The 12,417-nt window shown below is 43.6% G+C and overlaps 1 protein-coding gene across 2 annotated transcripts; it reads right to left on the bottom strand.

Moving 5' to 3' along the window:
• Positions 1-1,444: 1,444 nt before the first annotated feature.
• RGS18 (regulator of G protein signaling 18) lies at positions 1,445-9,377 on the bottom strand. Of its 2 annotated transcripts, none has more exons than XM_063165350.1 (5): positions 9,048-9,377; positions 8,265-8,366; positions 5,222-5,286; positions 4,046-4,212; positions 1,445-1,753 (listed from the first exon to the last, which is right to left on the bottom strand). In XM_063165350.1, exons 1-5 carry the CDS (start codon positions 9,164-9,166, stop codon positions 1,499-1,501), a joined length of 708 nt encoding a protein of 235 aa, XP_063021420.1. In that variant the 5' UTR covers positions 9,167-9,377; the 3' UTR covers positions 1,445-1,498. The 2 variants fall into 2 exon arrangements, with proteins under 2 accessions (XP_063021420.1, XP_063021421.1); XM_063165351.1 differs by having other exon boundaries at positions 1,451-1,753; positions 5,222-5,283.
• Between the last annotated feature and the right edge of the window lie 3,040 nt (positions 9,378-12,417).

The raw sequence follows: 12,417 nt of genomic DNA, 5'->3' as shown, positions 1-12,417 counted from the left end.
ACGTGTTTGGTAATATCAACTGGCACTATATGAGACATTTTTAAGCAGGAAAATCAAAATTTTCCCCCAAATCTGATCACAGTCTTTGCTGTGAGTTTAAAAAAAAAAATTCCTATATGAAAACTCCACATGTTATGACTTGCCAATACATCACCTACTTTTCTATGAAAGTGAGATTCTGCTCCAGAACTCTGAGCTGCTATAAGTGAATTTTCTTTTGCTTCACCACTTAGTTACACCCGCTGAGGGTTTGGAGTTTAAAACACACCCGGGTTGCTGCAGGAGCTGGGGGTGAGGAGGGCCGAGCTGGGACAGGGACACATGGGGACACAGGGGTGAGGAGGGCTGATCCGGGCTGTCACCACACGGGGTGAGGAGGGCTGAGCTGGGACAGGGACACATGGGGACACAGCGGGTGAGGAGGGCTGAGCTGGGCTGTCACCACACGGGGTGAAGAGGGCTGAGCAGGGCTGTCACCACACGGGGACACGCGGGGTGATGAGGGCTGAGCCGGGCTGTCACCACACAGGGACACAGGGGGTGAGGAGGGCTGAGCTGCGCTGTCACCACACGGGGTGAAGAGGGCTGAGCTGGGACAGGGACACATGGGGACACAGCGGGTGAGGAGGGCTGAGCCGGGCTGTCACCACACGGGGTGAGGAGGGCTGAGCTGGGACAGGGACACATGGGGACACAGCGGGTGAGGAGGGCTGAGCTGGGCTGTCACCACACGGGGTGATGAGGGCTGAGCTGCGCTGTCACCACACGGGGACACACGGGGTGAGGAGGGCTGAGCCGGGCTGTCACCACACGGGGACACAGCGGGTGAGGAGGGCTGAGCTGGGCTGTCACCACACAGGGACACACGGGGTGAGGAGGGCTGAGCCGGGCTGTCACCACACAGGGACACACGGGGTGAGGAGGGCTGAGCTGCGCTGTCACCACACGGGGACACAGCGGGTGAGGAGGGCTGAGCCGGGCTGTCACCACACGGGGACACAGCGGGTGAGGAGGGCTGAGCTGGGCTGTCACCACACAGGGACACAGGGGGTGAGGAGGGCTGAGCTGCGCTGTCACCACACGGGGACACACGGGGTGATGAGGGCTGAGCTGGGCTGTCACCACACGGGGTGAGGAGGGCTGAGCAGGGCTGTCACCACACGGGAACACACGGGGTGAGGAGGGCTGAGCCGGGCTGTCACCACACAGGGACACACGGGGTGAGGAGGGCTGAGCTGCGCTGTCACCACACGGGGTGATGAGGGCTGAGCTGGGCTGTCACCACATGGGGTGAGGAGGGCTGAGCTGCGCTGTCACCACACGGGGTGAGGAGGGCTGAGCCGGGCTGTCACCACACAGGGACACACGGGGTGAGGAGGGCTGAGCTGCGCTGTCACCACACGGGGTGATGAGGGCTGAGCTGGGCTGTCACCACATGGGGTGAGGAGGGCTGAGCTGCGCTGTCACCACACGGGGTGAGGAGGGCTGAGCCGGGCTGTCACCACACGGTGAGGTCCGGCCGCACGCCCTGGAAGTCGCTGACGGTGAAGGAGCGGGAGCGGCGGCGGAGCGCGGCGCGGGCCGCGGGCCGGCCCTGCAGCAGGCCCCGGTAGGCGGCGGAGCGCAGGAAGCGCGGGTAGCTGTCCTGCTCCATCAGCCGGTACACCGTGCTCTGCGCCGCGTCGAAGGTGCTGCGCAGGGGCTGCCCCATGCTCTGGCTTGTGACTTCCTTGGTGTGAAAGTCCAGATTCACCTGGAGGACGAGGAAAAGGGTATTTAATGTACATTCATGCATATCCAGTGTTATTATCTACAGCACTGATACTGTACACCAGGAAAAGACTTTTCTGATAAGAGCGAAGCCTTAAGTTTGAGCCTGCATATTTTCCAGATTCTGTACTGCGTTAGTTTATAACTCTGAACTTCTTGTAAAGTGTTAGCAAGTTCTCTCCACAGCTTAGACAAAACTATCCTTTTCCAGCCCCAGAACCAAGGGCACCACTGCAGCTTCAGGCCCAAAAAGTGCAAACAACAGGGAATGGAGGAGAGCAAACTGGGAGGATGGGACTGCATCACCTGGAGCTGGAATTGGAAAATTAACCCCAAGATAGAAAAGGACCAAAACATAAAAGTGTGAAAACTTGTGACTTGTCGTCCATATTGGGTGTAGCCATGGCCAGGCTCTTGTGCTGCCCAAGGTGTATCCTGTGAAGGCCTTTAATAAATCTCTGTTTTATTCCTTTAACTCTGCCCAGCCTCTGTTCTAGTAGCCTCTCAAGGCATGAGGAGGACCTTGAATCCCCCATACAACAGGATATTAACACCACAGAATTAGCGTGTTTGCCTTCAGTGGTGGCTCTCAGAAAGTCTCCACAAATCCCATTGTATCATTGGTACCATGGAAAACTGGGGAAACAGAAGAAAAACTCTGATATTTGACTAAAAGTAACTTTCTAACAGTGAACACTGTATAGTCACAAGTTCCCAGCTTTGCAATACCAGACTATTACAGATCTCCCCTGCTCTCATGTGGGATTAAAGTAGAACTTGTTCTAATAAGATGACATTAGTGAATAGTTAAAATTTCTGGTTTCTGTGTACTTTCTGTAGTAGGAAGGTGAAAAAATTCTAATTTTTTTTTAATTTAAATGGGTCTCTGGAGGCCTTTGAGGAAGTGTATCAAAATTACTATTTACTCCATGTGCTGCTGTATTCACCCTGGGAAATGTTTAATAGTATAAGAATTTTAATGAAGTGACAGGCACTGGTTCAAGCACATTATTTTGAAAAATAAGGTAGAATATATTTTAAAATTTGTTGACCCAATCAAAAAGTGACTTCTATAGTGTTTTTCTTTTCCTCCCTGAGAGGTGCCTGTCATTTCCATACAACTAGTTGGAACAAATAGTCTACATCTAAGAGCTGAAGGGCAATTAGTGATCAGAGAAGGGTCCACTCATCCAAAATGTTATGATCCCATGAAACTGTAGGCTTAGAAATTGTGTAAAAGAGTTCTGCTGGACAAGGAATCAGAGGAGATGTGCAAGCTGCAGAGCTATGTGGTCCCAGCTGAGCCCAAGGGAGGAAGTCACACCAAAGCCAAGTGTCCAAGGTGAACCACAGCTTCCACCCTGCCTGCACCAAACTCAAGAATGGCAGAGAAAGAAATTGTTATGTTACTATGACTTCCCTGCCTTGTCCTCCCCTCAGCTTTCTCCTGCTCATCGCTTTGCTTCAATCAGTCTCAAGCATTGACAGTGTCAGCACTTGTTAACCTGTCCAGGGCTGCTTCTCCCCAAAGGCACACAGCAGGGAAAGGAATGGAAAGGGACATAAGTCCTTAAAAGTAGGCACTTCCTAGGAAAAGCAGATCAGAATCCCAATGCAATCTATGGGAATTGCAGATGGAAACTGCACCGCTTTGCAATCTTTTCACTAAAATGAGAATTACACCTTTTTCACCCTCATTACAAGGAAGCAGAAGTAAGTGTTTAACTTCTCCAATTCTGGCAAATAAAAAAATACAGCTATTGATCTACTCAAATGGGATAGAATTAAAGGAAAATGTAAGTCAAAAAGACCTATTCAAGAGGCTGCTTGTGATTTCACTGAAATTTGATGATCTCCCAACCTGTTCATCTCCTTTTTAGGGCAGGCAAAAAAATTATTTCTTTTGTTCGTTTATGAACCCTTTATAAACTTCAGTAAAATGAATAACTTGGAAATATGAAAACTTTTTTAATTCTTAGGATATTAAGAAAAGGCCTTAGCATTGGTGAGGATTGTCATATCAACATTGCTTTGTGCTGACAGTAACACACCAGGGATATACAATTGGAGGTGGAGGGGTGGAAAAGGGAGAGGGAGTCAATCAAGACCCGTCCGTGCTCCTTCCAGCGTTTTGACTTTTATGAAAGTCTTCTTATATCAGGGCACTGCAGGATTAGCTCTTGAAGCTGCTTCTGGGCATGCACTTCTCAAAAGAAAGTTTCACCAGATGCAGTTGTGTCAATCAAACACTATGTATAATGAGAAAGGTCTTTACCTCTTTTGGAGCATCTTTCTGTATGAATGTTTCAAAAATGGTCTTGGCTTTTGGCAGAAGATCATGTGCGCTTTTGCTTTTCTTGTAATCCTCACAGGCGATCCAGAATTCGATGTTCTCCTCACTGAACTCAGTTTTCAGAAACTTTGTGAAGGCATCCAGCCCAGCTACAAAAGGGAAAGTTGAATTGCATTAAAAAAATCTATCCTTATCAGACAGTTACTCTTTCAAAGAGTCTGTGCAATGTAGTAAAATATGTTTTGCTCCCTTGGAATAATACCACATTAGAGATAATTATCCTAGAATACATAAAGGCTGTAAATAAGTTCAGTTTCTCCATTGTGATCCTGTAACTCTCCTTACAGAATTCTCAGCATCAGGAAAAAAATGCTACCAAAATCTCGTAAATTTAGAAAAAACATTAAGCAAAACATTTGGGAGTATGTGGAAGTGGTGGACATTATTCCAGCTGAATATCAATTCAGTTTGATCAAAAATCTATTTGAATCTTTGCTCATAAGTAAACTACTCTTCAGCAGCAATTTAAAATGGATGGCTTTCAGCATCTCTGTAATTGGCTTTATCCTGCTGTTGTTATGCTGAGGATATTTTCTTTGCCAAGCATGCTTCATCTGTGGAAGTAATGCAATTGTGTGGATGTGAACTGTTCAAGGAACAGATCTGAAAAGCCCACAGTGTCCAGCACTGTAGCTGAAACATGTGCCCCTCCAAAATGAAGGCAGGAACATATGTGCATTTGATAATTATGGGAGCAGCAGGGCCTCTCAATGATGGCCAGCTTGGATCTAATCACTGGCTTAGAAATAAACTGTCAGGAGTGACAAAGTCTTAAGTACATGGAGCATATGCAGTTAGGAATATTTGAGCAATATTATGGTTAAATGTTCCTGTTTACTGAAGGGAGTCTGCTGTCTGCTGTATTACTTTGTTCAATAAAACACCAAACACAAAAATTATTTTAAACTATTTTCACAAGTTGATAGCTGAAGAAGACAAGAAGAGCAGGAAACACATGCTGCCATAAATGACCCATCATACCTAGTTTAGGTGACTGGCATGTCTATTCAAGGGCATAACTGGATTTTATGATTTTCCATCCTTTACCAGCAATTTTCCATCCTAACCGTCTGCATGGAGAGACAAAAAACTACTGACCTTTCTCAGAAAGTAGTTTGTCAAAAGACTCTCCCCATTTCACTGCTTCTTCAGGAGACACACTGCTTAAGAAACAGAAAGGAGTTAGAATAATTGTTCATACTGTGCATTTAGGAAGCTGTGTAACACAAATTATCTGTCACCATTGTGGCTCAGGACTGTTCCACAGAGCCTTGGATTAGATCACCTCACTAAGGGAGATCATTCTCTAAGGGGCATCAGGAACATTTCCTTTAACTCACTCTTGACATTTTTTCCTGCAGAGTATATTTCTTTTCTCTTTTTATAAAAACATCAGAGCAGAGGCTTTTCCCTGTGGTATTTGTGTTGTCCTACTAATCTTTAAGGCAATTGAGACCAGGTAGCATGGTGAATCATAAGGGAAGCAGGTCTTGTCAGCTATTTAAACCTGAGATAGTCGTGCAGAGATGTAGTTTTGAACATGCTCACTCTGAGGCTGTCACCACAGTCTGCTTTTTTAATGAAATATACAGAATTCTGTAGCTTGAAGGAAAAACTGTAGCAATATGGTTTAGGTGTCAGTTTTACAGGGCAATAGCACGTGTAGTCTGGTTTGTTTACCACAAACACTTCAAATGCCATGTTATTCTGAGACACTGTGCCTCATTTATAACACTCCTCATGTTCTTTATCAAGTATGTCAAGTTGCACGTGTTTCACGTCAATTTTGAAAAATCTGCCCTAGGAAACAGCAAAGAAAGGGAAAAAAGAAGCAAATTTTATCAGTTGCTTTGTGGATGTGCATGTTTGGAACCATTTTCATTCCAGGACAAATCACAGGACACTGAAAGTACCAGTAAGTGACTGGTCTGGGACTAGTTGATCAAATCAACTTATGGACCAAACATTTCTGAAACATGATCCCACTTCCTCATCAAGGCTTGTGGTTCTGTTTTCTGATTTACACAGTTTGGGCTCCCTTGGCAGGGAGGAGGCACGTGTAGTTTAGATGAAAGGAAATTCCAATCTCTTTGGTAAGGAATTTAAGCCAATAATGACTCTGGGTTTGCACAAAACGTGAAAGGAGGCGTTTTGTTTTGGTTTTTGAAATTTTAATAGGTATCACATGTTTCGTAGCTGAAGTAATTTCTTGCAGGAATGGAAATTTTAACTAGGGAGAAGAAAAGAGTTCATGAGGAGAAATTCAGGAAAGCAGGGGAATTCTGGAGTCAGGGAAACGAGACCTCACTCCCTCACAGCATTTATTAGGTATGAGAATTACAGAAAGTACCATGAACTCTGCCAGCTGCATGTTCCTGTCCCTACAGAAATTATTTTGGCCATAGTGAAAGATAGAGCCTTATGTCTTTAGACCACACACTCAGTTCACAAAGGCATGAAATACTGGAGAGGATCTTTGTGGGTTTGGAAACTCCTCCTGTGAGCTTCTGGTTTTCCTTCAGCATCTGCAACAACCCGGGAGCCTCACAGACCCCCAACACCTGAGTGCAGCAGTGAGCTTGTGCAATAATAAACAGAAACCAAGATTTGTTCAACTTTGCTGCTTCCTAAATATGAGAAGAAACTAATTTAAACAAATGAATAGACATTTAAACTAAAACCAAACTTCTAAGTGAACAAATTAACTTTTCTACTATCACCTCAATTTCCATCTGCAGTGTTTTATTCAAATCTCTTTCTATTTATTTTAGTAATTCTGTGTGAAAAATGGAAATTATAAAAGCTAAGTAAATCACTTAATAAATTTCAAACTATTATCTCACTTTTTTATTTGAAAAAGAGTAAATTTGTTTGGTTGGTTTTTTCCCATTTTTGACAAATATAATTGTCACTTTAATCCAAATATAAGACCAGCAAAAATCTACAAGTTTCTCTTTCATACAAGAACAGTCAAATCCCTGTTAGTCAGGCACCAGTGGAGAGTAACATGGTAAAAGGCAGCTGGCTGAATGAGGAAATGATGTTAAAAGGGGGAAATTCTTCAGAGAATTGTTACTGCTCTGAAAGTGTCTGGCAGATTGTAAGAATGCAGTGAATGGCTGTACTTTGCATTAAATACCTGGGGTATGCGAGCCACACAGCACTGTCTGGCTCCATTTTCTCTTTACAGATGCAATCTTAGAATGGTTTGACAAGTCTGCAACCAAGACATCTCAAAATGTGAGCAACAAACACGGCCGGGTGACTCAGATGCACCGGTGGGATTGTTTAGATGCCCCCTCCCCAGCCACTTTTCCCCAGGTCCTTAGGTGACCTCTACCACGTGCTCATCAATTAGCACATTAATGGCTTGTAGAAGCAGCTCTGGTCAAAGCAGGCAGCTTGGTCAAGAAAGTGGGAACTGCTGGAATAAGAGAAAAGGCTGTGGTAAGCACTGAAGTGTTCTGGAATGATCTGTGGTGGAAAGAAAGGACCGATACATTCTTTCGGCCACAGTGTTGTAGCATTCTACATATTCCTTCTTCTCAGTCAGGACCTACAAATGCAATTCTTAGTATAGCAATGTCTTGGCACCCCACTGAAGTGAGGAATTAAACTCTTATGGAAGTCAGTAAACCCAAGACTGTACCCTGCATCTTTATGGTGAATACTAGGGACAATACTACCAACGTGTAGAAATTTTGGAGACAAGAGTGTTCAACCAATTACTGCAGTTACTGAGGAACTCTGCATTCACTGTTTAACACAGCTATGGCATTTGTGCATCACAGAAGTATTTGGAAAACCTGCTTTGCCAGGAGCTGTATGATTTTCCTGCCAGCTGCATTTCTGAGTGGATTATTGCTCTGTACAGTCAGTGGACTCGTACCAAGGCTGCTGGCACAAGGTTTAAACCTCTCTGCAAATGTATGGCGACCAAGGGGTGTGAAAATACTGAAGATTACCTCTATGCATACCAGGTAATTCTGTAGTGTTTGCACGCTTGGGTTACACTGAGAAATTTTCAAAGTGTTACTCTGCCCAGTCTGAATGCACACACATGGGTACAGGAAACATCCCAAGTCACACAGGTGCTTCTTGGAGGGAATCACCAACCAACCCAGTCTTTTACAATGTTTACCTTGCTGCTTTTGTCAAGTTTCCAGCTTTGCCAAGGTGATCGCTTTCATGGAATTCAGGTTTCTGCAGGAGCAGGCTCAGCCTATTTCTCTTCTGCTTAGCTCTACGACAGAATTGGAGTGGCTTTTCAAGAAACATTGTAGAAAATTGGTTTTTCCCTCTCAAGCATTCTCTGCTTCTGCATTATAGAGCTCCCTATTTTCACTTATAGTAAAGTTGGTGTTACTTCTCCTAGGTATATTATTCACATTAATGGTTTTTTTCTTCATAGCTTAGCACATATTTTGCACTGGCAAAGAAAAATGGAAATCCTTTAATTTTCAGCATCCTTTTAATTTATTTTAACGATGAGGGGCCAAACTTCCCATTAGACAACGTAAACAGTTGGCTCAGCGTCTTCTACTTTTAATGTTTCACAAAGAAAAAAGGAAGTATTGCTTCCTGTCATTTGAAATTTTTGAAAAAAGCTTTCCCGGATCATATTCAGGCTTTAGAGAAGCATTTCTCAGAACTTCTTGCAATCTCTCTTTCTTAGTATTTTTAGATCATTAATTTGGTATGTTTCTTGTGCCCCCCCCAAAAAAAATGAGAGTTCTTTGAGATAACTCTTCTTAAAGAGTTAATATTTTACACATACAATTTCTAGGATTGCAGTTCAATGAGTTCTCACATATATGTCAAAAATGAAATTAGCTGTGCCCTAAATTCACCCCCACAAACTATGCTAGAAGAATCCTCCATGTAAATAGAACACGCAGAAGGTTGGCATGACCTGAACACTTACCCAGGCTTGCTTGCCTTGTTTGGTTCTTCCTTAATCGCTGGTTTCATGACTTTGTAATAGGGTTTATCCTTTGAAGCAGAAATGTTGAGTTGGGGGAATAAAAGAAGTGGGTTCTCCATCTTCCTCTAGAGAAGCTTCCAGCTAGGTTCCCTTTGCTCCCTCGGCCCCGCTGCGTGCTGGCTCGGGCTCTCACATGCTGCAGCAGCCTGGACTGCCCTGGCCAGCCCCAGCCCTGTGTCCAGAGGAGCTGGTGGCAGGAGGTGGCTCTGTACTGGCCTCTGCAGCTGTGCCCACAGCGGGCTCCGAGGGCAGCTCTGGTTGTGCCCTCGTCCCTCGGGGAAATGACACTGCAGCTCTGCAGGGCTCGTGCTACAAACCGCAGCCCAGAGCAGCAGCTGCTCCGCGCAGCTCAGCTCCTGCTTGGGGCAGGGCGACACCAGCCCCTGGCCCCAAACACCTGTACATGCCCTAGGCTCCTAAAGTTAACCTTAATGACAGTAATGCCACATGAAATAACATCCAGCCCCCAGAAGCACCCCATCTGCCCTTAAGCTGCCCTCTGCAGCGTCAGCGCTGTGTGCTGCACACAGCTCCATCCACAGCACCCTGACTTCAAACTCAGAGTTTCTCAGTGTCTCCTGCAAGCTTTGGCTGATCAATCATTTTGCAAGCAGATATTTTAACTTTTGCACCATTCTTCAGAAATTACAACCACCCACTTCTAATTTCTAGTTCATCCACTAAATGCTCCCTCTTTCACTTCTCTGTCTATGGATTTGTGTTTACTTGCAATCTCCCACCCAGGATAGAAAATCTTTAGCTCAGAAAAAAAAAAAAAACAACTCTGCATTTTAAATTTTTTTTTGTGTTACTAAATAACCCAAACTTCTCATTTCAGTTTGCATAAAGTAAAAATAGATTAATCTTTGAGGTTCATCAGCACAAGTTATCTCTTCACATACAAGTCTGATGGCAGTTAATTTTCTTGGGTTTAAATTCAGTTTCTCTTGGAGGTGTCATAAGAACAATACATCTAATAAAGAAACATCTTCAGTGTTAGCTGAATGAAAAACTGGAAAGGGTTAAAATTACTGCAGTTAATTGATTAAGAATTTAATAGTTCTCATGTTTTTAATGGCAATGTCTCATTTTGATTTCTCAGGTAGGACACTGAGCTTCGAGGAGAAGACATGACCTCATTACCCCCCATAATTTTGTTGTGTTTTTCTTCCATGGGTACTTCTGGTGAGAGTCCCACTGTGGCCTTTTTCATGTGGAGCTAAGGAGAATGGGAATGGAAGACACTAATATTCAAAAGAAATGAAAAAATCTCAACTCTGCTAGGAATCCAAATTTGTGAAACATTAAAAGAAGAATAAGATGTAATCTCTCGTGATTTTTTTTTAAGAGTTAACTGAAAAACTCTCTTGTGCCACATGTGTGATACAAATTTTAAAATCAGACTGAATGGGGAACAGTGCACAACTGCCTTTTGTAACCCAAGGGACTTTAGGAAGCAGGGTTACAGTTTAAACCTAATTTTCAATTTCAGAGAAGGCTTATATCATGCATATTTTAAACTGGCTTTAACCGCAACTGTGTTTGCTAATTTATTCTGCCTTTAACAGATAAGTAAATAAAGATAGACTGCATTATTTTATTTCACTTTTCTGCAATAGTGGTGGTCGCATGAGCTTTTTTTACCTGTTACATGTATAAAATATTGTCCGTGCCCATCTGACATAATTTTTTTACCTGCTGATTTCAGCTCCTGGAAAATATTTGTAATTGTAGCCTCCACATCCTATCTAAGCTGATTTAAGGAAGATTTGGAGATGGAATATAATTCAGAAGTGAATTATAAGGGGCCACTGTGCCAGGCAGCTTCTAGATGGGGATGAGCAGCTGTGTCCCCTCTTTCAGCACCCACCAGCCATGGTCTGAAGGGCCTGTCCAACTCAGATTGAATTATTCCTATACTACAGTGCAAGCAATTGTGTCAGTCCTGACTGCAGCAGTGTGCTGTGCACCTCCTGAGAATTCACTTAGAAATCTGGAGTGTGGAGAGGGGGGGGATAATCACAAACAATTTTCCCCCACTCACCCACACTTCCCCCTCCCCATTAATAGAAAGCTTATACTAAATCTAGGCCATGAAGTAGCCAAATGACATCCAAGTCAGTCTGTGTTTTGTCAGCGCTGCTGCTGGTGCTAATGAGCATCCCTGTTTTGAATTGTAAGCTACAGTGGTTATAGTAACAGTATTAATGACTCTGTAAATGCTTCTGGGCCATTTTGGGTGCTGCAGGATGATGATACAGGAAAACAAATAAGTTCTTTTAAAACCAGATAAAGCAGACCTACAATATTATGTCGATGACATGACTAGAGATCTAGAAAGCTCTAAAAAAATTGTGATGAGAACTAAATGTCCTGTTTCCCAGCTCTTTCTCTAACCACTGAAATATATTCACAAATCTGTTGGGAAGGAGGCTCTGATTTTTAAGCCCTCAAATCAAGATTCTAAAATATGAGAACAATATTGAGTTAATGTTCTGTTACTTGCAGAAATACTTTTTTCAATTGCTGGATGAATACTTAATGTATTTTCATAGCAATCTCCATGTGACACAAAAGTAAAATTGAATAGAGCATAAAGTGCAGGATGATGAGGTCATGTCCTGATCCTTTGGGCCTTCCTGTTCTTTGGCTGAAAAGTGTCTGTGCTGGCTTCTGTTGGTGTTTGATAAGGTCTTGTCACAGCTGATGATCAGGTCATGCTTGATTTGTACAGACACAGTAGCTGCCCACTGTGAAAGAAATATTGACTGACAGTGTTAACAACAGGGGCATTGTATTGTGCACTTAGAATGTAATGTTTCCTTTTTACAGGGAGTCTCTGAGAGATTCAGGCTTTCAGTCCAGCTGAATAGAAGTGCAGCCCCAACTGAGCAGTTCAGCTCAGCACAAAGAGCTGGAGCACAATGGGAAATCCTCCTTTGTCAGTAGTCCCAGAGCATCTCTCTCCAAAGCTCTTTTCCTTACTTCCCAGGTAAATGCAAACTTTGCCTCCTCCATTTCCATTCTCATGTTCTGGCTCTGCCCAGGCTCCTCCACAGCTGAGCTCCAGCACGGTTCTTTTTCAAATCTAATCTTACCAGTATGGCTTTTGTTGGGTTATGTTTCTGCTGAAGGGAAGCAAAATTTGTGAGAAGAAAAACAAAATATCCAAACCAATAGTGTTTTTACTGCTTTTTCTTACAGGAAGAAATAAGCATGGAAAGAAACTTCACTGAAGAGTATGGGCTGAAAACATGAATTCCCATATTTATTTTTCATGTAAAGACATTTGAAGACTTGAAAACTAAAA

The sequence above is a fragment of the Melospiza melodia genome, chromosome 11 (assembly GCF_035770615.1).
Source record: "Melospiza melodia melodia isolate bMelMel2 chromosome 11, bMelMel2.pri, whole genome shotgun sequence".
Taxonomy (NCBI): Eukaryota; Metazoa; Chordata; class Aves; order Passeriformes; family Passerellidae; genus Melospiza; species Melospiza melodia.
Note: the sequence above shows the minus strand (reverse complement) of the source record. Positions and strands in the feature narration are given on the sequence as shown.

What these genes read in the sequence shown, in the direction of transcription:
- RGS18 (XM_063165350.1), bottom strand. Translation starts at nt 9,166, where the DNA reads ATGGAGAACCCACTTCTTTTATTCCCCCAACTCAACATTTCTGCTTCA. An exon ending in AACTTGACAAAAGCAGCAAG is followed by an intron (nt 5,287 to 8,264) that starts GTAAACATTGTA and finishes CTGTTTCTTAAG; the next exon opens with CAGTGTGTCTCCTGAAGAAG. An exon ending in CAAACTACTTTCTGAGAAAG is followed by an intron (nt 4,213 to 5,221) that starts GTCAGTAGTTTT and finishes TCCCTTTTGTAG; the next exon opens with CTGGGCTGGATGCCTTCACA.